Here is a 22,788-nt window from a genome sequence, read left to right as displayed (position 1 = left end):
CGTTAGCGCTCGACAGGTTTCGGCTTTCAAACAAATGATAGTTGTTTCATTTAAAATGTGTATTTAAAGATCACACATGGTTGTAATAAAGATTCTAGCTTTTTCATGATTATTGTTTTTGACAGCTGCTTATTATTTTTATTATTTGTATTTTTTTTATTACTTCCTGCGGATGTTGACATGATGCTGTACGCTGTCACTGTAATACACGAGTGAAGCTCATTCATTGCTAACAAAATAGCATTAAAAAGGATTAAAGTTGGTATGAAATTAAATTTCACCCCATTTATTTTCCAAATGCATAGTATGGATCTTATTATGAACAGTTTATCCGTGCATATGTTAATGTTAACATTTTTTGGCCTAGTAATTTAATGTTTAATAACATTTTAATACCCGGAAAATGACATGTGCTTCATGGTTGCTTTCATCTGCATCAACACCCATATCTCAAAATCCAATCAACAACAGACACAAATTACGAATTAGTTCCCATGTTTTATGAATTAATTCCCTATTTTTATTGAAATCGGGACCACAAATTAAGAATATGTTTCCTCTTCTTAGTAAATTGTGGCCTAAATTTTTATCCATTGGTTTAGTTAAATCGAAGCCACAAATTAACAATTTATTCCCATGACTTTCATTAGTTCCCTCATTTTAGTAATTCGGGGGCCGCATTGTACTAAATCATTCCCTACTTAAAATTACATTAAGACTTTGTACTACCAATTAATATAACATGGCCACTTTTTTATTATTACGAGGGGACAAATTCCTAAATCGTGGCCACAATAAATATTTTTGTTTGCATGTTATGTGCTTATAACCTTTTTGAATCTGTACTTTCAATAGGATATGCCCGTATTGTACTGGCTCTGGTATCTTTCTACCTGATGCCCTGTTGCCCTGGCCCAGCTGTGTTTTGTTACCTACTGAGTGCTCTGTTGGATGCCTTCGATGGACATGCAGCCCGCGCTCTTAATCAAGGTAGTGATCTTCAGCTCTGTGTTGCACGTTATTCCTCTTTTGTGCTTTTCTCTCGCACTATTCCCATCCCTGCCTCTTTCTTAGGTACAAAGTTTGGTGCCATGCTGGACATGTTGACAGACCGGTGTGCAACCATGTGTTTGCTGGTGAACCTGGCACTGCTGTACCCGTCCTACACTTTCTTGTTTCAGCTCAGCATGTGTCTGGACGTGGCCAGCCACTGGCTGCACCTGCACAGGTGCGTCCAAAATTATAACAGTATTTTGTCCAATAGAGTGCTGCAGGGATTAGTCAATAGGTAGGTTTCCATCCAAAGTTGCAGAATTAACTTGTGCGTAAAATTGGAGTATAGCATAAAACATTTGGGAATAAGCACAGTTTCTGTCCAAAAAGTCAAAGAGAACAAAATTGTCACTTTCTTATAAACTGGCACTAAATGCAGAAAAGTAGGAGAAGCCACTGAATATAATAATTTTCATATAAATTACTTGCACTTCAGAGCAAGCAGACAAAACATAATAAATGCGGTCATTGCTTTTGGAGGTGGATGCCTGCTGTTTGGGAACACAGTCATGTAAGACCATTCTGGAAGGCAGTTATGCAGAAATACTTTTACGACAGACTTTGCTCAGGCATTTCAGAAAGATCAAGAACATATCACAGATAACAACATATCAGATGCTGTGCTGTCCGCTGGTTAGTCAGGTTATGCAGTCCCATTGCACAAAGTCTCATGACTTTTTTGATGCGCATGGGCTAGTTTGGCAAATGCGTTTCCCATTATTCGCATTAACCCTTTTAAGTCAAAAACCACTTCAAGTAAGTGTAAAAACTGTTTTGCGATTTAAGTAAGCAATAATTCAAAAGACAGTGGTGGCGCTAAACAGGGTGATGCTGGCTTTTAGGTTGGCTTACAAAAATACGCCATTCTTGCAGTATTCTGTAAGACATCTGATATATTCATGCATAATGCAATGATTGATTCAAGACCATACTTGAGGGGCCTTTGGGTCTCTAGAAATCTCTCTTAATGTTTACAGATTATCTCACCCCAGATTGGTAAGCATTATCCATCAGAGGCAGATCCTGGCTTGGGCTACATAGTCATTTTGCCTAGACTAGCACTGTTCTCTTGTGCAGCATGGGACAGCACTGCCACCCCCGCACATAGCTCTCAGACGCACGGTCCACTTGCCTAATTGGTAATTTGCAGTCTGCTTTTTCTTCAAGTGAAAGTGCAAAGTTAAATGCTCCTCCATTTGTAATATACATCTACTGACAAACAATTGCAGTTTTATCTCCCCTTTCTTGGAATTGTCTGCTAGCTCATATTCAGAGCTGTCATCCAATGAACAGTTGTTTGATAAAACATCCCTCTCCTATATTTTTTCTTTTCCGATGATTTGTCGCCATTTCCATTTCATCATGACTTTAAAAAACTCTTTTGAGCTATATTTGAGCCCACGGTCTTTCAGCTAGTTAGATTTTCTTTGTAACATTTCATTGAAATCAGTAACATGTAATAGTAACACTATTATACGATGCATGTCAGAATATTAATGTTCATAAAACAATTCTGAAATGTCTTCTCATGAATCTCCACAGGCCCCTAGAATCCAATTTTATTGTTTAATTACTGTATGTAAAGGGATAGTTCAACCAAAACTGAAAATTACCCATGATTTGCTCACCCTTAAGTCATCCTAGGTGTATGCCTTTTTTTTTCAGACAAGTACAATCTGAGTTGTATTAAAAAATGTTGCACGTTTTTTAATATAACTCCGATTGTACTCAACTGAAAGAAGAAAGTCATATACACCTAGGATAGCTTGAGGGTGAGTAAAGCATGGGGTCATTTTCAGTTTTGGGTGAGCTATCACTTTAAGTATCTGTGTGACCTGTAAGTTCTACATAACTCGTGGTTAAAGGAGAAATTCACTTCCAGAACAACAATTTACAGATAATGTACTCACCCCCTTGTTATCCAAGATGTTCATGTCTTTCTTCAGTCGTAAAGAAATTGTTTTTTTTTTTTTGAGGAAAACATTTCAGGATGATGATAATGAATTGTTCCTTTTTCCCCCATTTCTTTCAGTTCCATGATGAAGGGAGCCACTAGTCACAAGGCGATTGACCTCTCTGGCAACCCCATCTTACGACTGTACTACACATCCAGGGTAACACACTCACTCATTCGTGCACATTCATTCACACAGTCAGGAGCTCCCACCAGAAGCTTATTTAGTTGTTCCTAAAGCATGCATTTCTAGTGAAGAAGTTTACATGTGCAGGCTGTTCTGACATCAGTGTTTTTTCCACAGCCGGTGCTGTTTTTCATGTGTATGGGGAACGAGCTGTTCTACTGTCTGCTCTATATAATGTACTACATTGAGGAACCCCAGGGTGAGTATCAGCAGGCGGTGTCTCACTGTCTTTATAATGGACTGTTTTCACAAACTGTGATGCTGAGTTGTTTTTTATAACACTACACTTTGTTATATTACCTCAGCATTAAATTACGGAAAACTAATGCAACTAATTATTTTTTCCTCTTTTTAAAAGTCATTGAAATGTAACTTGATTATTTGCTTTTGGAGCAAATGGGAACACAACAAACACATACAGTCAGACGAAAATTATTCAGACACAGATATAATTTTTGATGTACTATAGTTCATTTATGTAAGTGAGGATAGGAAAATATTGTAAACTGTGACATTATACCCAAAAATTCTTCATACAGTGGACTACTAGGAAATTTGATAAAGATTTGGGACACTTTGACCTGACCATGTTTTGTTACATACCTTTCTATCAAAGTTATCTAACATTATCAAGATGAATTTGTACTGACACAGTTTAACTCTTGAATTCTTGTCATATTTTATTACCATTTTCTAAACTATAGCCAATAAACTCTGATAATGGGAGAATTTTTGAAAGTGTCTGAACAAATTTTGGTTTTACTGTAAATATTTGTTGTAGTTTACATTCAGCACTGTAAAAAGTGAAACTGGTCCATTTCAAGATACTAACATTTTCTTTTTCTGCCCAGTGTGGCTGCAATGGATGCTGGGAGTTTGCGGCGTGGTCTGTGTGCTGAAATCTGGCATTAGTCTCCTCCACCTCATCACCGCCTCCTGTAACATGGCTGCTATCGATGTGGCTGACCGTGAGAGAGAGCGGAGCAAAGCACAATGAAACACGAGAGTATGCACAAACCAAGAAAATAAGATGGAGGCCAATTCAAAAGAGATGAGCAGAAAATAAGAGTGATGATAAAACGCTGGCCAGTATAAACAAGGATGAGATCATGGAACTCAGTCATGGGACCTCACACAGCCTCACTGAGCAAATATATTTATTTGAATATAGATTATCAAAGCTATAAAACCAGGGCAAATTCCTTACGAGTTTTAGCCATATTCCTATAGTCGTGCTTTTCATTGCTGTTGTTGGAACTAGTTGCACTATGAGAGTACTACGTTTATGTCATCTTTGGGGTGTCTTCATATGAATTTTTATTTTTGACGGTTAATTTATTTGTTCATGGAATAATCATGTATCGTTTTAATGGGATTTAGAATAGTTCTGCTATTTAAATACCAACATTTCCACACATAGACAGGCACATTCCACACTTGAAAGCCACTTGAGTATTATTGTACTAGGCCGTTGTTTTATCATTAGATGTGGTGTTTAGTTATTTTTGAACTGTCAGTATGAGCCTGTCTATTACGGTTTTATTAGACTGTATCAAAGAACATCTGTGTGAATATTAGTTTGAAGAGTGTGAAGCCATTATTATATTAAACAAGTGGCTCTGGTATCATTTTCGTCCATAGCCTTCTGAATGTATTATTCGGTTGTGGTAGAGGGGTAGATGTGCGCTACCAGTCAAAAGTTTTAGAACAGTAAGATTTTTGTCTGTTCTGCTCAAAATGCCTGCATTTATTTGATCCAAAGTACAGCAAAAACTTGAAAATTTGTAAAATATTTTTATTCTTTTAAAATAACTGTTGTTTATTTGAATATATTTTTTAAAAATTCTGTGATTTCAAAGCATTTTTTAGCATCTTTACTTCAGCCTTCAGTGTCACCGATCCTTCAGAAATTATTCTAATGTGCTGATTTGCTGTTCAAGAAACTATTATTATGATCAATATTCAAAACAGTTGTGTACATTTTTTTTCAGGTTTCTTTGAATAGAAAGATTCTAGAAGATAGAAATTAATACTTTTTATTTAGCCAAGATGCTTTAAAATGATCAAAAGTGATGATAAAGATATTTAAAATGCTACAAAATATTTCTATTTCAGATAAATGCTGTTCTTCTGAACTTTCCATTCATCAAAGAAACCTGAAAAAATTCTACGCTGTTTTCAACATAATAATAATAAATGTTTTTAAGCAGCAAATCAGAATATTATGATTTTGAAGGATCGTGTGACAGGTGTAATGATGCTAACACTTCAACTTTGAAATCACATGAATAAATTACATTTTAAAATATATTATAATAAAAAGCAGTTTTTTAATAATAAAAATATTTCAACATTTTACTGTTTTTGCTGTACTTTGGATCAAAAAATGCTGGCTTGGTGAGCAAAAGCAACTTATTTAAAAAAAAAAAAAAAAAAAAACTTTTGACAGGTAGTATTTGCTGTCTAAATTTTTACAGCTGTAGATATAAATGGTAAGAAATCTATGAAAGTTATATGATTTTGGAGCAAAGTCCTTTTGTACTGTAACTGATGATTTGACAATAAAGATATCCTGACGTCAAGATGCAGCTTTAATCCTGCATATAATGTGATGGTGTTTTTGGTTTTATTTTAATGACTAATTCAAACAAAACAGACTTGTGTTGCTGGCGTAATGTTGTAGAGAAGTTAAGTGAACGTTAAAGCAACGTTCTCTGAACCATCACGCACAGCCTGAAACGAACGTTCCATTTCCATTCGAAAAAGTACACGAGAGTTCTATTCTGAGAACGTTCGGGGAAAAAGTAACGCACTGGGAGTCCAGAATGTTAGTTGGGCGTGAATCTGATATATGTGTTTAATGCCATTGGGCGAGTACAATTATTATCGGCAGTGATCTGGAGCCGCTTATTATTTACCGCAGCTGCGTCTGCGTGCGTCTTTGCCTTTAAGGACCTGCGACATTTTTTCCCCCGTACGAACATCCAGTTGTCTACCGTCGAGAACCTTTGTGTTGTAGCGCTAGTTTTTCGAGAAGAACGCGCGGATGGTTTCTTTTAACTGATCTCGATGTTTATGCTGTAATTTGCGTCGGCCGAACTCAAGCGCCGGAGGGGCGCGGGAGGACGACACCGCGCTCCAGAACATCGCGTGGAGGAGGGGACGAAGACACAGAGGGGGTGTTCACTCAAAATATACTATCCCTTTAAAACAAGGGGGACACGGCGGTGGGGGAGAGATAGCGGGGCAGAGAAGACGGGATAAAAAAAGAAAAGGAAGAAAGAGCGAGGGTGGGAGGGTGAGAGTATTGCAGGAAAAAAAGGAAAAAAATGTCATCCTCTCGATTGAAATGCCGAGGCGGAGCCATGGACGACGACCGGTGAAGCGCTCGCCAGACCCGAATGAGATTTAACGCAACGCCGAGGCTTACACAGATGCCGCTCGGGGCCTGGATGGAGAACCTTATAATAAAATTTGATGGCGTTATTTTTAACCACGCCATGCGACCGATGAGAGCAAGTGAAACATTAAACTACCATTTTAATTCTGTTATTTTTGCATGAATTATTACACAGCGGTCTAATTAATAAGAAAACACTTACATGCAGAAATTCATTTTTTTTATTTTGAAGCATGATAGGCCACTGTTATGTGACAATGCGGCGTTAATAACATTCTGTGACTGACAGCTGTCATTTCTTATTCTTTGTTTTTCACTATTTAGAAATAAGGTAAAATATATATTTATCAGTGTCAGTGTAATATGCATTCTTTCACTCTTTGAATTGTACTAACATGTTGGTAGATTTACATTTTAATATATAAAATTGATTAAGACGAGACGAGAAAAAAATCTTTTTTTTTTTTTTTTTTTAAACGGCGTCGGTAACGTTACTGTTCTACACGTCATGATGGATGCGGCTTGGAGCAATTTCCTCTTTCAGGTAAGCAGATGCTTATGTGTGCTAATGCTGGTAGCTTTTGTGTTATGTAATGTGAATAACTCGCTAATGGCACCGGTGTGCTTTCATTCACAAGTAAAGGCAAAAGAATGTTTAAAATCTGTGATTTTGCCCCTTCTCACGCTAGACTCCGCCTTCACAGTCCCAAACTGACGCGACCCTCCAATCAGATCTTCTACCGGAGCTCACCGATGCCGCTCAGGAGCCGCCCCCTGAGCACATACCCCCGCCCCCATCCACGGTGGACACCGCGGCGCTGAGCGAGGAGCCCGTACCGGGTGAGGGAGGGGCAAAACAAGAGGGTGGGAGAGGGAGTTCACTGGGGACTGGAGAGAGAACTGAGGTTAGGCTGTTTGTGGTTGTGGCTTTGGTGGCTGAGAGTGATGTAAATGAGTGAAGATGTTAATGAGACAGTTATTTGCATAAGGTTGGAATATCATTTAGGATGCCTGCATGTTTTCTCTCTTCTGTTGTTGCCTTTAAATCATGTTGGAAAGATCATATTTACAAGATGAACATGTGAATGGGAGCACAATGTTGAAATATTGTCAGTTCAGGGTTCCAGAAGTCAAAATGTAATTACTTTTCTCTGTAGACTAATTGATTTTTAGAGATCAAGCCTAATTGTCAGAGAAAACAACACTACCCACAATACCTGAAGAGAGATCGACCATTCAGAGAAGTTGCTGTTACCATGGAAACAGAAACCGGGTTAATGAACCAGTGTTGTTGTTGTTAACTAAAACTATCAAAAATGGATCATTACAATAAAGCTATACAATAGATGAAATGATAGATGGATATATAATAGAAAAAAAACTTAAAAAAAAAAAAAAACTTTAATTAGAAAAGAAAAATAGAAAAGCTGTCTTGGCAACTATCCAAAATAAGTTATTGTTAAAATAATACAATAAATAAAAAATATAATGTAATTACAAATATAAAATAACATGTTAATATATTTATTTTTATTTAATTGTATTATTTTAACTTAAACTTATTACATTTAGATTTTGACATATATATGTGTATATATATATATATATATATATACACACACACACGTACCCATGTTTTTTTCATTGTGCATTCCAATTAATCTCAATCAAACTGCAGTTGGGTAAGTAAAAATAACTAAAAAAAACAGCTAACTAACACAATAAAACACAATAAAAATATGATAACATAATATATATACATATTATATATATATATATATATATATATATATATGTCAAAATCTAAATGTAATAAGTTTAAGTTAAAATAATACAATTAAAAAATAAATAAATAATATAATAATAAATAATATAATAACATTTAGTTATTAAGTATATAAAATACTGTATAAATATAAACGCTGTAATAATGAATTTTGTAAGACTCCAGCACTGTCAATGAGCATATGACCATCGCTGCACAGGACGTGATTTTAATGCAGGAGAGCTTGTATGGGTTTTTTATTTTTATATATTTGACTGTTTTCCTATCAGTTTATAAGGATGTGCTCCATGGGATGTGTAGTTCATTGAGTAGCTCATCACAGACATATACAGTCTAGTACCATCATTTTTTTTCTTTAACATTTCAAAACCTTTGTACTTCAAATCAAAGGTTTTTATGATGTGATTCATGTTGGAGCTGCTTAGAAGTCTGTACTGAAGATTCTTTTTCAAATCCCTAGGGTAAAAAAACTTCCGGAACCAATGCAAATTGGGCAGTTTTTTATGCATTTAATGTAGTCCTGATGAAGAACAGTCATAAGACATGCTAAAAAAAAGTTTTCTAATGGCAAGAGAATGATAAAATACACAGATACGATATCAGTTTCTAGCTAATGTACATTTTTTGCAAGTTATTGTGATGTGTTAGTGCTAAAAAGTTTTTTTTGTTTTTGTCAGTAACTGAAAAAAGAGGGAAAAAAAGAGAAATGTACTTCACAGCTCTTTGTAATTACTGCTTTCAATTTCTTAAAAGGATAGTTCATCCAAATGAAAGTTACTCACCATATGATTTACTCACCTTCAAGCCATCCTAATTGTTTATGACTTTCTTCTTTCATACGAATACAATCGGAGTTATGTTAAAAAATGTCCTGGCCTTTCCAAGCTTAATAATGAAAATGAATGGCTGTTGAAATGTCGTCTAATGAAGTCTAATAAAGTAAATCCATCCATCATAAAAAGTACTCCACACGGGCTTAATAAAGGCCTTCTGAAGTGAATTGATGTGTTTGTGTAAGAAAAATGTCTTTATTTAATACTTTATCAACCATAATATCTAGCTTCCGCTAACTGTCGTGTGCGCATTTATGAGAGAGTGGCGATCCAGCGGATGATGAAGGATGTAGGCGTAGCTTAAGCTCCAGTGAGAATATGCTAGTCTCGAGAGAACCAAGGTTTGATTATGGCGAAGGAAACCAGTTTCCTCTTAACTTGTATCGAAATCGAAAAAATTGTACTATGTTTTTTTGTACTTTGTACTTGAGTTAATACTGAGGTAATTTTCATTTTTGGGTGAACTATCCTTTTAAGTAGAAACTTTCCAGAAGTATTTTAATTTATATGTTTGTTTCTTGAGTTCACTCATAGTCCTAGCCTTGGTGTTGGTGACAAATAGAGTACACCTGTGTATGAATAATTACAGTGTCTTTTAACCATCTCTCTCGCTTTCTCTTTCCCAGTTAAGCCAGTCACTCGACCAGCCCGACCTGCGCACATCTGCTCCATATGTAACAAGCAGTTTAAGAACAGTTACAACCTGCGGCGTCACCAGTCTGTCCACACTGGGGTGAAGATGAAGGACAGAGCCGCTAGAGAGAAAATGGACGGAGGCAAGGCTGGAGCAAGAGTGGAGAGGCAGACCATCCCTCTTTCTCTCCTCCAGCTGTCTATACCTGCCTCCATACCCACAGCGGTCGACCCCATGGCCCAGCCTTCCCCAATCAGCAATCAGCAGGTAGAGACGGTGGCTGTCTCTATCGCCCCAGCAACGGTTGCCATGACAGTGAACCAGCCCCTCCCTACTGCAGTGGTGGTTACTGGAACAATGGTTCAGGTCGGGTTGGTTTGTGTCTTTGGTTAATACTTTGCATACCTTTGCTTTGACCTTTCCACTCATGTCTTTCTACATCATTTTGAACTCACTTGAGGCACTTTTCATAAATAGGGTTCAGAATAGGGCTTTAAATTAAACAAACAAAAAATGTGTGTGTGTGTAATATATATATATATATATATATATATACAGTACTGTACAAAAGTCTTAGGCCGCTAGTATTTTCATCAGCTAAAAATGGTTTAAAGTCAGTTAAAGTCAGTCTTTTGCTGTAGTGTGTCAGTAGGAAATATCAGTTTACATTTCTAAACATTCATTTTGCCATTTATTATAATAATCCAGTGAGATTTTTGTATGGAGCACAGGCTGTTGTCAGACTCCTTGTGCAAACAGAGAGATCTGATCTCTCCATCATTCAATCCAGTCTGTCTTAAGAAACAGAAAAAACAGAGACAGACTAAATCCAGAAGAACTGTGGCAACATCTCCAAGATGCTTTAAGAGAGCTACACCTACAAAGCTACAGTACTGTTAACATTTTTAGGCAGTTAGGCACATAAAATGAGGATGCTGTCAAAAACAATGTCATAAATAGATTTTCTTTATCAATGAACTTCTATTAACTAAAATAAATCAGCATTTGATGTGACCATCCTTTGCGTTTAAAGCAGCTTTTGCCCAATGTGCACTTGTGCAGAGTTTTTCAGGTAGCTTTGCAGGTAGGTTACTTGAAACATCTTGGAGATGTAGAAACAGTTCTTCTGGATTTACTCTGTCTCAGTTTTTCTGTGTCTTCATGTCATTCCAGACAGACTGGATGATGATGAGATCAGATCTCTGTGTGGAGCACTGGCTGTTGTCAGACTGCCTGTGCAAACAAAAATCTCACTAGATTATTACAATTAATGGCAAACAGAATGTTTGGAAATGTAAACCGATATTTTTTACTGACACACTACAGCAAAAGATAGAAATAACTTACTGTAAACCATTTTTTAGCTCGTGAAAATACTAGTGGCCTAAAACTTTTGCACAGTTCTATATATATACAGGTGCATCTCAATAAATTAGAATGTTGTGGAAAAGTTCATTTATTTCAGTAATTCAACTCAAATTGTGAAACTTGTGTATTAAATAAATTCAGTGCACACAGACTGAAGTAGTTTAAGTCTTTGGTTCTTTTAATTGTGATGATTTTGGCTCACATTTAACAAAAACCCACCAATTCAGTGAGTTGAATTACTGAAATAAATGAACTTTTCCACGACATTCTAATTTATTGAGATGCACCTGTATATAAACGCACACATGCATACATACACACATATATACAAACACATACACAAATGTTCAAATGGGAGGTTAAAAGGAGGTCCTTAACAATCATATATATATATATATATATATATATGTCGATAGATGGATAGATAATTGTATTTTTTTTTTACCTATTTGTTTTTTAAATAAACATAAAATAATAATAATAAACAGTGCCAGATTGGGCTGGGTAAAAATATTGATTTCTGGATTTTACCAAACTATATCGATTCTTAAATCCCAAGAATCGATTAGTCTTAGGCTTTTTCTGTTTACTTATAGATATGTATAGGTAGATTCCCCATTCGACCGCTTCAAGCACGTAGATGCGTCCGCCATCTAAATAATAGGGCATCTACCTATAAATCTCTATGGTTGTACCTGCATGAATGGTCATGTGACATGTGTTTTCGACTGTGTAGTGTAGATGGAGATTGTTTTTGAAATGCAGTGAAAACGCCATTGTGGACGAGGAATGTTTTTATTTTAAAATGCTGTTTTAAAATGAAAACGCACTAGTGTAAACAGGGCCTAACCTGATTTCAGTTAATGAACGGAACATTGTAGTGTGCATCACATCCAATAAATCTTAATAAGCTTTGTGCTTTCTTACTTTTGATATGAGACTAAGGCTACGTACACACAGTCAGTTTTTGGGATTGATAACTGCAATTAATTACAGGTGTAAGTCTCAAAATGTCCTGTTCACACAGCTGCTTACGGTAGGGTCGAATACTGTCACTGAACAGTTATCAGAGTAATATCAAAGATGATGACATCCATAAAACTGTGGTTGTGAGTCCTGAAAATTTATGGGTGTGAGTTACAGAATGCAATTGTCACGCCTGTGTGTGAACATAACCGTATTAAGGACTCAAATGCAGGACTGACTACCGTATTCTGTTGCTGTGTGAACGTAGCCACAGTCTCCGATTTTAAATTCTGTCCATTTTATCACAGTATTTAAACAATAAATGTCATTTTGGTGCTGTTTAATGTGGAGTGACAGATCGCTGTAGCCCCTCAGTTCAAGAGAAGCACCATGTGAACTGATCGTCTCCTCCCCTTTAATACCAGTTACAACGTGAAATAAACTTGAATAAACATCTGAAGATATGTTAAAAGAAAGAGTACAACTTACTGAAATCCATATCCTGTCTCATGTAATTGCTCAGTCAGTGTTTCAACCTCAAAAAGACTTCAATATAACAGCTCGTAAACAATGTCATGTAACGTCACATTTGCCTTAGAAAGAATATATTTGGTGATCATAAACTTGTTAATCAGCTAGAAAATTGGATTCTGGAGAGGAGGATTTGGCTATATATGCACCATGCCACATGACTATTCATGCAAGTACAACCATAGATATGTATAGGTAGATTATTTAGATGGAGGACACGTCAGGTGCTTGAAGCGGTCGAATGATGCATCTACCTATACAGATCTTTGGGTACAGCAATGAGCATGTTATTGTTTACACATCAAGGATACGCAGAGAGAATGTGGTCAGCCACGCCATCGTTTTAAAAAGTCTCCATTTTGGTCCGTTTACACTGAGGGTTTGTTCACACTTGTAGTGATTTATTTGGTCTGGACCAAAAAGGAAAATGATACATTTGGTCCTGGTCCGTTAGCGTTCACACTGGCATTTTTGACAGTGAATCTAAAGATACTGAACCTAGAGGCATAATGATACGTTCACAACCTGATTGGTTGGGTTGAATGATGTATATTTTGTGACGGAACTCACCGAACACTCCAAATAAAAGGAAACAGTGCGTTTGACTTAAAGCGGTGATGCGGGTGTATGACATCGAAGTACCTATTCACTGATCGCTCTGCTAGTGCCGCTTTAAGTCGAAAACACACAATACCGTCTTCTGGACTAAGCACGCTCATTGTTGCATGTATATGATTTTATTTTCACCACCTACGAACTCACAAAGAGCTCATAAAAGGCACTTTACTCCCTAGTTGCTCCATGTTTGCCCTCTGCTCATTTTGTTTTGGATACACCGCTTGTTCCCTTCATGAAATCATGTCAGATAGCATCGCATCTTGTCATTACTTCCTGTTTTTGGTTAGTTTAGAAGTATTTGCTCCGTGTTGTGTTTATATATCATTCGAACCACACCACAGTTCGTTTGGAAGCGGACCGAGACCAATCTTTTAGCTTGTTTGGTGCACACCAGGGTTCGGATGGTAGCGTTCACACTTACTCAAGCGAACTGCACTAACAGAGCAATCGCACCAGGGTTCGTTTTAATCAAACCAAACATGACAAATGTGAACACACCCTGAAACGCGGGGTCTGCAACGTTTTCAAAAGTCTTCGTTTTTAAGGGTCGAAAACGGCGGAGTAGTGTAAACGACAGGTGTAACCATAGCAAAAGTTATGCGTTTTAAAGCGAAAATGCACTAGTGTAAACATAGCCTAGACTTTGATTCCATCCATTTGGAGAATATCAGATATTTGAGATTGTCTATGATTCTAAAACAGTAATCAGACACCAGATTGTACACTATTTATGGAAAGTGTCATATATCATCATTTCATGATTATTTCTCTACTTGCCTGCTGTCCCACAATGAACTTAACATAGTTGGAGTCAGTTTCAAACCATCCAGTTCCCAAGACTCTTCAAAAATCAGGCTAACGGTTGTGTAACATGGTCTCATACCTGCTCTCACCTCATTTGTTGAACGCTTACAGTCAGTTGGTTAGTAGGTCAGCAAACATCATATATGTTTTACCCAGAAGACACAGAAAGATGTGTTATATTTGTGGCTCTAACAACAAAAAACAGTTTAAGATCAAAAAACCTGAAATTCTTTTTTATTGTTTTTCAGGCTGCACCAAATACCAACCTCAACGATAACCTAAATCCCACCCCGATCCAAATATCTATCCCAATAACAAACCCCTTACCCATCAACCCAACTCCCAATCCTAATCCCAACCCCAACCCTAACCCCAATCCGGTCAGGAAGAACCATGCTTGTGAGGCTTGCGGGAAGGCGTTCAGGGACGTGTACCATCTTAACCGGCATCGGTTGTCCCATTCAGATGAGAAGCCGTACTCCTGTCCAATCTGCCAACAGCGCTTTAAGAGAAAGGATCGGATGAGTTATCATGTTCGTTCGCACCAGGGAGGAGTGGAGAAACCGTATGTGTGTCCACACTGCGCCAAGGGCTTCTCACGGTAAGAGATACACCAAAAAAAATAAAAAATAGTTGCATAAACACACTTTATCCATGAGTGTACTGAGATTATGAATTTTTAATGATTTCTAGAAACGCATGCTTGGCGTAAACAAGACCAAACTGTTTATCAGGCCAATTCACAGCAGGTTTCAACAGAGAGGTTTTTACAGTCCTTCACAACTGTAGTTCTGACAGTGGTGGAGGATTGAATGTTGTCATTTTACTGAAAGCTATGGAGAGATGCCCTAATTACTAATTTGAGAGTGAAAATGGGTTAGATGAGGAATTAGTGACCTTCTGTCTGTATTTATCTATCTATGCCATATATTTAGAAACATCCACATCCATATGCACTCCAGTCCAGCTAGTAGTAAAAAAATATTTTTGGGCCCTGATGTGGCCCCATGTGGCCCTGAGGCAAGAACAGGCAAGATCCTCCTCTAGTTCACATGGAGATGGTGTGCAGCAAACACACAAATACACAAGGGTCCCTGCTAATTATTGTGATTTTGTAGGTATTGTTTTCGTTGGTTGAGCCCTCTCTCTGTCTCCTCCAGGCCTGACCATCTGAACAGTCATGTGCGACAGGTGCACTCCACAGAAAGACCCTTCAAATGTCCGGTAATCATACTGTTCTGGTCTTTCTGTCTCCTCTCCCTTTTTCTTTCTCTTATTATTTATCACTAATGTTTTTTCTGCATAGTCTGTGGGATTTGATGTGTCATTGATTGCGATTGGAAATAATTTGATCAATAATTTGATCATTTAAACTTTAAAGCTTAAATATAAAACAGTTTTGCTGAAAAATGGATGTAAATGCTTTAAAGAGCAGGAAAAAAAACCCATCTTTTTTACTGTCAGGCAAAAAAAAATAAACCGTAAGATTTTTAATGTTTTTAAAGAAGTCTCTTCTGCTCACCAAGCCTGCGTTTATTTAATCCAAAATACAGCAAAACCTGTGATACTGTGAAATATTAGTACAATTCAAAATAACTGCTTTCTGTTTGAATATATTTTAAAAAGTAATTTATTCCTGTTATCAAAGCTACATTTTTAGCATCATTACTTCAGTCTTCATTATTATAGAAATTAATACTTTTTTTTATTTAGCAAGGATGCTTTAAATTGATCAAAAATTATGATATAGACATTTTTAATGTTACAAAAGATTTCTATTTCAGATAAATGCAGCTCTTCTGAACTATATATTCATCAATGAAACCTGTTTTCAACATAATAATAATAATAAATGTTTTTTTTGAGCAGCAAATCAGAATATTAAAATGATTTCTGAAGGATCATGTGACTGAAGTAATGATGCTAAATTTCTGCTTTGAAATCACAGGAATAAATTGCATTTTAAAGTATATTCAAATAGAAAACAGTTATTTTAAATAGTAAAAATATTTCAGAATTGTACAGTTTTTGCTGTACTTTGAATCAAATAAATGCAGGCTTTGTGAGCAGAAGAGACTTTGTCGAAAAACATTTAAAATCTTACTGTTCAAAAACTTTTGACTGATAGTGTGTATGCATAAAAATTGCAGTCTTTTACTTGGAAAACAGACCAGAATGTTTAAATATTAATGCTTTTACTACACCATACATACTGTCGCTCAAAGGTTTGGGGTCAGTAAGGTTTTTTTGTTTTTTGTTTTTTTGGAAAAAATGTAAATGTAAAAATGTAACATTTTTGCTTTTATTCAACACGAATTAATTCATTTTTCGATTAGTCTCAAAAACATGTGTCAAGGTTTCCACAAAATTATTACAAACATTGATGATAATAGTAAATGTTTCTTGAGCAGCAAATCAGCATATTAGAATGATTTCTGAAAGACCATGTGACACTGAAAACTGAAGTAATGACGCTGAAAATTCAGCTTTGCCATCACAGGAATAACTCATATTTTAAAATACATAAAACAGAAAACAGTTATTTTAAACTGTAACAATACTTCACAACATTTCTCTTTTTACTGTATATCTGATCAAATAAATGCAGCCTTGGTGAGCATAAGAGACTAAAAACATTTAAAAAATATTACCAACCCCATAGCTTTAAACGGTAGTCTATGTGCTATTGTCTTTACAGACCCATGTATGAATAGAGTTATTTTCTATGATAATCAACTGCATATATTACAAAAACCTAGAATGTATTCCTGGATATTCTTCATCACACCTTTATTACAGTGAATTACATGTTCTTGCATGTGCTTTTCTGATCATATGTGCGATGATGTACGTGTATGTGGGCTGCAGCCATATGTGTCTGGCAGTGTGTGAGACGAGGATGAGTCATGTTGTGCGTGATGAAGGCGGATAGAGCTGGAATACCAAAGAGAATGAAGAATGTGTTTGAACTGTGTTGTTTGTTTGTGCAGACATGCGAATCTGCATTCGCTACTAAAGACCGGTTACGAGCTCATATGATCAGACACGAGGACAAGGTTCCCTGCCACATATGTGGCAAACTTCTCTCCCCTGCTTACATCACAGATCACATGAGGGTGCATAACCAATCACAGCATCACGTCTGTCACCTCTGCAACCGCAGTGAGTATCATTGATTATTTCATTTGTGCTTAGAAAGGCATAGCCATTCCTTAAAAGGATTAGTTCACTTCCAAAATAAAAATGTAAATGTCATCCAAGATGTTCATGTCTTTCTTTCATTAGTTGAAAAGAAATGAAGGTTTTTGAGGAAAACATTCCAGGATTTTTCTCCGTATAGTGGACTTCAATAGGGATCAGAAGGTTGAAGGTCCAAATTGCAGTTTCAGTGCAGCTTCAAAGGTCTCTGCACGAGCCGAGGAATAAGGGTCTTATCTAGCGAAACAATTATTCATTTTCTAAAAGAAAAATAATAAAATGTCTACACATTTTAACCAAAAATGCTTGAATCAAACTGTGCAGCTACTGTATTACCAAAAGACTTTTAAAAGTAAAAAAGATAAGACTGTCAAACTTTCAATACTCTATCATGGGATTTTACACAAATAACAGTTGAACTGCATATTTTGGGACCTGTTGTTTAGTTTTAAATTTAGTCATTTATAAGTATTTTAGTAATGTACCAAGTTAGAAAGTTCCCTGTATAATTAGAGCACTAAGAAAGTGACAAGAATACAAGTATGTTTTTCATAAAAATCATTTTTTTTCCTTTAGGTTTCACGACACTGACGTATCTGCGCGTACACGCTCAGAAGCACCATGGGCAAGAGTGGAAGGAGAGTGGGGTCGGCCGTGGCTCAGGCCCAGGCGGGGTGCTGTTATGCCAGCTGTGCGGGGTACACTGTAAGACACCCACGCAGCTGCAGGGTCACATGGCCACGCACGCCAACCAGACGGACCCCAACGTTCCTTGCCCCATCAGCAGCAGCAGCAGTTCGGTGGCGACGGTGGGCGTAGCCACTCCTGTTTCCAGCCCTCCGGTCACAGTTGGGCTGCTGGTGACTGACTGCTCCAGCATTGCTCCTCAGAGCCACAGCTAGCCAACAGAAAACTATGAGGAGGGAGGGAAGAAGCGGGGATTAATGGGTGGGATGGGAGAAAAATCTAAGAGGATGGACCCAACCTGGTCAGGTGAGCAAATATTCACAACAAGTTTATGATGTTTTTTCTACTGCAGAAATAAATGCCACTTTAAAGGATTAGTTTACTTCCAGAAAAAAAAAATTCTGATAATGTACTCACCCCAGTGTCATCTAAAATGTTTATGTGTTTCTTTCTTCAGTCAAAGAAATGAAGGTTTTTGAGGAAAATATTCCAGGATTTTTCTCCATATAGTGGACTTCAATGGGGATCAGTGGGCTGAAGGTCCAAATTGCAGTTTCAGTGCAGCTTCAAAGGGCTCTACATGATCCCAGCTGAGGAATAAGGGTCTTATCTAGCAAAACCATCAGTGGTGAAAAATCCTGGAATGTTTTTCTTAAAAACCTTAATTTCTTTTCAACTGAAGAAAGAAAGACATGAACATCTTGGATGACATGGGGGTGAGTAAATTATCAGGAAATTTTTATTCTGGAAGTGAACTAATCCTTTAAATTGAGCATCAAATTATTTTAAAATGTTTATTTAGTGGTTCATTTGTATTGTCATTCAAAATAATTTATGGAAATCCCAATGTAGCCAAATTGGAGTTTGTAAGATTTTTAAAGGTTTGTAAAAGCTTCTTATGTTCACCAAAGACGCATTTATTTGATTAAAAATACAGTAAAACACAAACATTGTGAAATATTGCTGCAATTAAAAATACTTTCTTTTATTTTAATACTTCAAAATGTAATTAATTCTTGTGATGTTTGTTATTGTTATGTTGAAAACAAGTGTGCTGCTTAATATTTTTGTGGAGTATGTGATACATTATTTATCAGGATTCTTTGGTGATTAGAAAGTTAAATAGTTAAAATAGCATTTATTTGATTAGAATGACTGATGTTTTGTAACATAATAAATGTCTTTACTGTTTTAATTAACTTAATGCATCTTTGCTGATGAATTAATTTCCTTCAGCAAAAACCATTTAAAAAATAAATAAATAACTTATTGACCCCAAACCTTTGAATAGTACAGTACCTGAAAATGTTTTATGAAAAAAATATATTGAAATATGTGGTATAGGTAAATATTACTGTACGATCTGCTTATTTTACTAGTGCATTTAATTGAAAATGATTAAATGTATATTTTTTCATATCTTTAATTGAGAAACTATAAAAATGTGCTCTTGTTTTTTTTTTAAACAGAATTTTACTTTTTGATTTCAAAATTATAAATCTACTTGATGACAATGTCCGTATCCCCACATGTGAGGAGGAAAGCGAAATGCACTGACTTATTTGTGAATTGTTGTTCTGGAAGTGGACTTTACCTTTAATTACTCGCTCTCATGTCGTTTCAAACCTGTAAGACCTTCATTCATCTTCAGAACACAAATTAAGATATTTTTGATTAAATCCAAGAGCTTTCTGACCCTGCATAGACCGCAACGGACATATTCAAGGCCTTGAAAAGTAGTAAGGACATCTTTAAAATAGTCCATGTGACATCAATGCTTCAACCATAATGTTATGAAGCTACGAGAATACTTCTTGTACGCAAAGAAAACAGAAATAACAACTTTATTCAACAGTTCTTCTCATCTGCGTCACCCTTTTTGGAGAATACCACTGTACATACACGTGGTGCTGCTGACGTAGAACATTAAAAAACAAAAATGTATTCTTCTAGCTTCAAAAAATTACAGTCGAACCACTGATGTCACATGGACTTTAATAACGATGTCCTTACTACCTTTCTGGACATTAAATGTGGTAGGACCCTTGCTGTCTTATGCAGGGTCAGAAAACTCTCAGATTTGTTTAAAAACTCTCAGATTGTTTTCTGAAGATGAACAAAGGTCTTACGGGTTTGGAACGACATGAGGGTGAGTAATTAATGACGGAATTTTCATTTTTGGGTGAACTATCCCTTAAAGTAATAATACGTTTTTGTAAAGCAGTAATGCAAAGCAACATTACCAAACAAACCAAACCAAATGTTTTCTCACTCCAGGCTGCCATGAAAATGCCAACACAAAAACTGCCATGAACACCTACCCCGTTAGCCCACCCTTCTCATCCACCTCAAATCTTGCTGGCACTGAGCAAGAACTGAATGACTCTTCCCAAAGCAAGTGTGACTTTTGAATGAACTCAAGAAACGTCACCCTGCTTCACACTCAGTTTTATGTGCAGACAGAGCTGCAAGTCTCACTGGATTGCTTTTCCCTCGTACGCTTTGATCTGGTCTAATGGATACAGACTGAACGTGTTTAGAAGATCCTAGGAAGATCTGATGGACGACTGGTTCGGGTGTCACTTTCTTGCAAAGTCCCATTGGAGAGATCACTGGTTTTAAATGTAGGCTGTTATTAAGTTCTGTCCCAGTTCATTATGAAAAAAATCCAGTGTTGGGGAATGTAGAGCACTAAGAGGAATTGACACATTATGCCTCCCAACCTTTCCTTATATAATAATGGCTCATATCTACATGATCTTGGAGTCAGAAGAGATGTTTTATAAATGAATTTACTCTGTTGTAAGAGATCAGTCCAACAGAACTTGAAGATTTGAGGGGATCAAATACCAGTGCCATTTCCTCTCATTAATCCCCGTGAAGAATTGTAAAAGGGTTTAATCATGGTCACAAGGATGAAATATTTATATTTGTAATGTACGTAGTATACGTGAGTACTAAAAAAGCATCTATTGTTCAATGCCTCCTTTGATATTTTTCTCATTGATCTTAATCTTTTTTTTTAACTAAAGATGTTAAACAGATGTAGTAATGTTGGTTATGTTGCATAAGATCTGTAACCTATGTTTCCAGTTCTGTTTGTGTTGATGCTTGTTTAACGCCAATATGTGTTGGTGTCGCTGTGCTCTTATCCTAAATAATCTCTGTATAATGAACATGCACCTGATTATACTGAATTTAACTAATTGCAGTCTCACTTGCTTTATTGGGATATCATTTGCTGCATTTGATACACAGTTGCTATATTGTTTGAAATTAAAAAGTGATTCTTTTGAAGGAAAAGGGAGAGAGAAAGACATTTTTTGCAAAAGGTGTAACATTACATTTTTTTTACAAATCCTACTTCTTTTATTAAAGTAAGTATTTTTAAAGGGGTCATCGGATGCTAAGTTTACTTTTACATGTTGTTTGAACATTAATGTGTGTTGGCAGTGTATGTACAAATCTACCCTATAATGATAAAAATCCATGCAGTGGTTTTTAATTAATCTGTAAAAATAATATCTCCTTTTTCAAATCGAGCCATTCTCAGATGCCTGTCGTTGTGGCGTCACATCGCTCCCATGATAGTTGATTGACATGAGCAGCTTACCTCAGATCAGCTGTCACAGACCAAACTCCATGTTTTGATGCCGCAGCAGGGATGCAAGTTAGACAAGAATTGAGCGATTGAGGTGTTGTGTTGCTGGATGTAATAATGAACATAGTGGTCGTAATTTATTTCCGGCATCTGAGCCGCTGAAGATGCAGTGGATTACGTTTGTGAAGGGAATGCGCCTCCCGATCTACATATATCTGTCTATGTTCGTGCAAATCCTTTATGATCCAGCTTCACTTACAGCAGAAGCGAGTATAAGGGTTTTTTATGAATCTTTGCGATCGCCTTTTCTGATAATGTGCTAGTTAACGTTTAGCGGTTAAATGCGGCTAAAGTAAACAGGCTCGTCACTCCACAGAGAGAAGAGAGGGGCGGGGCAAGCAGATCTCATTTGCATTTAAAGCAGCCTCGACCAGAATGGGATGATTTTTGCAGAGCTGATTTTGGCAAGGTAAAAAGGGTGTTGTTTTACACAACCATTGAGAATTTTTAACCAAAGTATATTAGAGACTTTTCATTAAGACCCTAAAGAGTCATATCAACTTGTGGAAAATGGGCATCCAATGACCCCTTTAAAAATTTTTGTTAAACTAAGTTTTTTATACTATACTAGCCTTTTTCATACTATAGTAGTCTATGGGTGAGACTTCCAGTTCATTATCTGTTATAGGGAAATAAGGAGAAGGATAACAACATGCAGTAAAAGGTAAAACAGTTTGCACTACAAACCAGACCAGTGTGTTCATAATTAAGATAATATATAAAAATATTGAAAGACACACTAATTTGCAAAAACAAGCTGTTTTGTACAGCTAAAAATAGCTGGATATGAAAGGCCGGAAGCCAGATTTACTATATGGAAAATTTACAAATGGTCACACCTGCTCTTATGGGAAAAATAAGATGGATAAGATTGGATATTTTTAAAGCTTTTCTATTGGAGAGGTCATAAGTACACAAGTTGTGTTTTTTAAACATTATTTAATGCACTGTGAACTAACACGGACAAACAACTGCATTTTTATTAACTAACATTAACAAAGATGAATAAATAGTGTAATAGATGTATTGTTCATTGTTTGTTCATGTTAGTTAATACATTAATTAATATTAACAAATGACACCTTAGTGTAAAGTGTTGCCATATCTC

At 36.4% G+C, this 22,788-nt stretch overlaps 2 protein-coding genes across 5 annotated transcripts in view; both read left to right on the top strand.

Annotated features, from left to right (window-relative positions):
- The window catches only part of cdipt (CDP-diacylglycerol--inositol 3-phosphatidyltransferase (phosphatidylinositol synthase)), a 6,018-nt gene extending 212 nt beyond the window's left edge, over positions 1-5,806 (top strand). Inside the window, exons 2-6 of the mRNA XM_051106701.1 lie at positions 856-990; positions 1,075-1,228; positions 3,086-3,167; positions 3,312-3,393; positions 4,046-5,806. Coding sequence (XP_050962658.1) covers positions 856-990; positions 1,075-1,228; positions 3,086-3,167; positions 3,312-3,393; positions 4,046-4,191 — 599 coding nt within the window. The 3' untranslated portion in view covers positions 4,192-5,806. The remainder of the gene's footprint in view (positions 1-855; positions 991-1,074; positions 1,229-3,085; positions 3,168-3,311; positions 3,394-4,045) is intronic.
- A 175-nt stretch (positions 5,807-5,981) lies between these two features.
- Positions 5,982-21,225, top strand: LOC127162655 (vascular endothelial zinc finger 1). 4 transcript variants are annotated; one of them, XM_051105460.1, is made up of 9 exons: positions 5,985-7,138; positions 7,284-7,434; positions 9,840-10,213; positions 14,383-14,735; positions 15,295-15,358; positions 17,125-17,296; positions 17,909-18,325; positions 18,477-18,735; positions 20,297-21,225. In XM_051105460.1, exons 1-7 carry the CDS (start codon positions 7,103-7,105, stop codon positions 18,232-18,234), a joined length of 1,476 nt encoding a protein of 491 aa, XP_050961417.1. In that variant the 5' UTR covers positions 5,985-7,102; the 3' UTR covers positions 18,235-18,325; positions 18,477-18,735; positions 20,297-21,225. The 4 variants fall into 4 exon arrangements, with proteins under 4 accessions (XP_050961419.1, XP_050961418.1, XP_050961417.1 ...); XM_051105461.1 differs by lacking the exon at positions 18,477-18,735 and having other exon boundaries at positions 5,984-7,138; positions 7,299-7,434; XM_051105459.1 differs by lacking the exon at positions 18,477-18,735.
- Positions 21,226-22,788: the final 1,563 nt, after the last annotated feature.

This window comes from Labeo rohita, chromosome 3 (assembly GCF_022985175.1).
Source record: "Labeo rohita strain BAU-BD-2019 chromosome 3, IGBB_LRoh.1.0, whole genome shotgun sequence".
Classification (NCBI taxonomy): domain Eukaryota; kingdom Metazoa; phylum Chordata; class Actinopteri; order Cypriniformes; family Cyprinidae; genus Labeo; species Labeo rohita.
The sequence above is the reverse complement of the archived record's forward strand: the minus strand, read 5'-3'. Positions and strand labels throughout refer to the sequence as shown.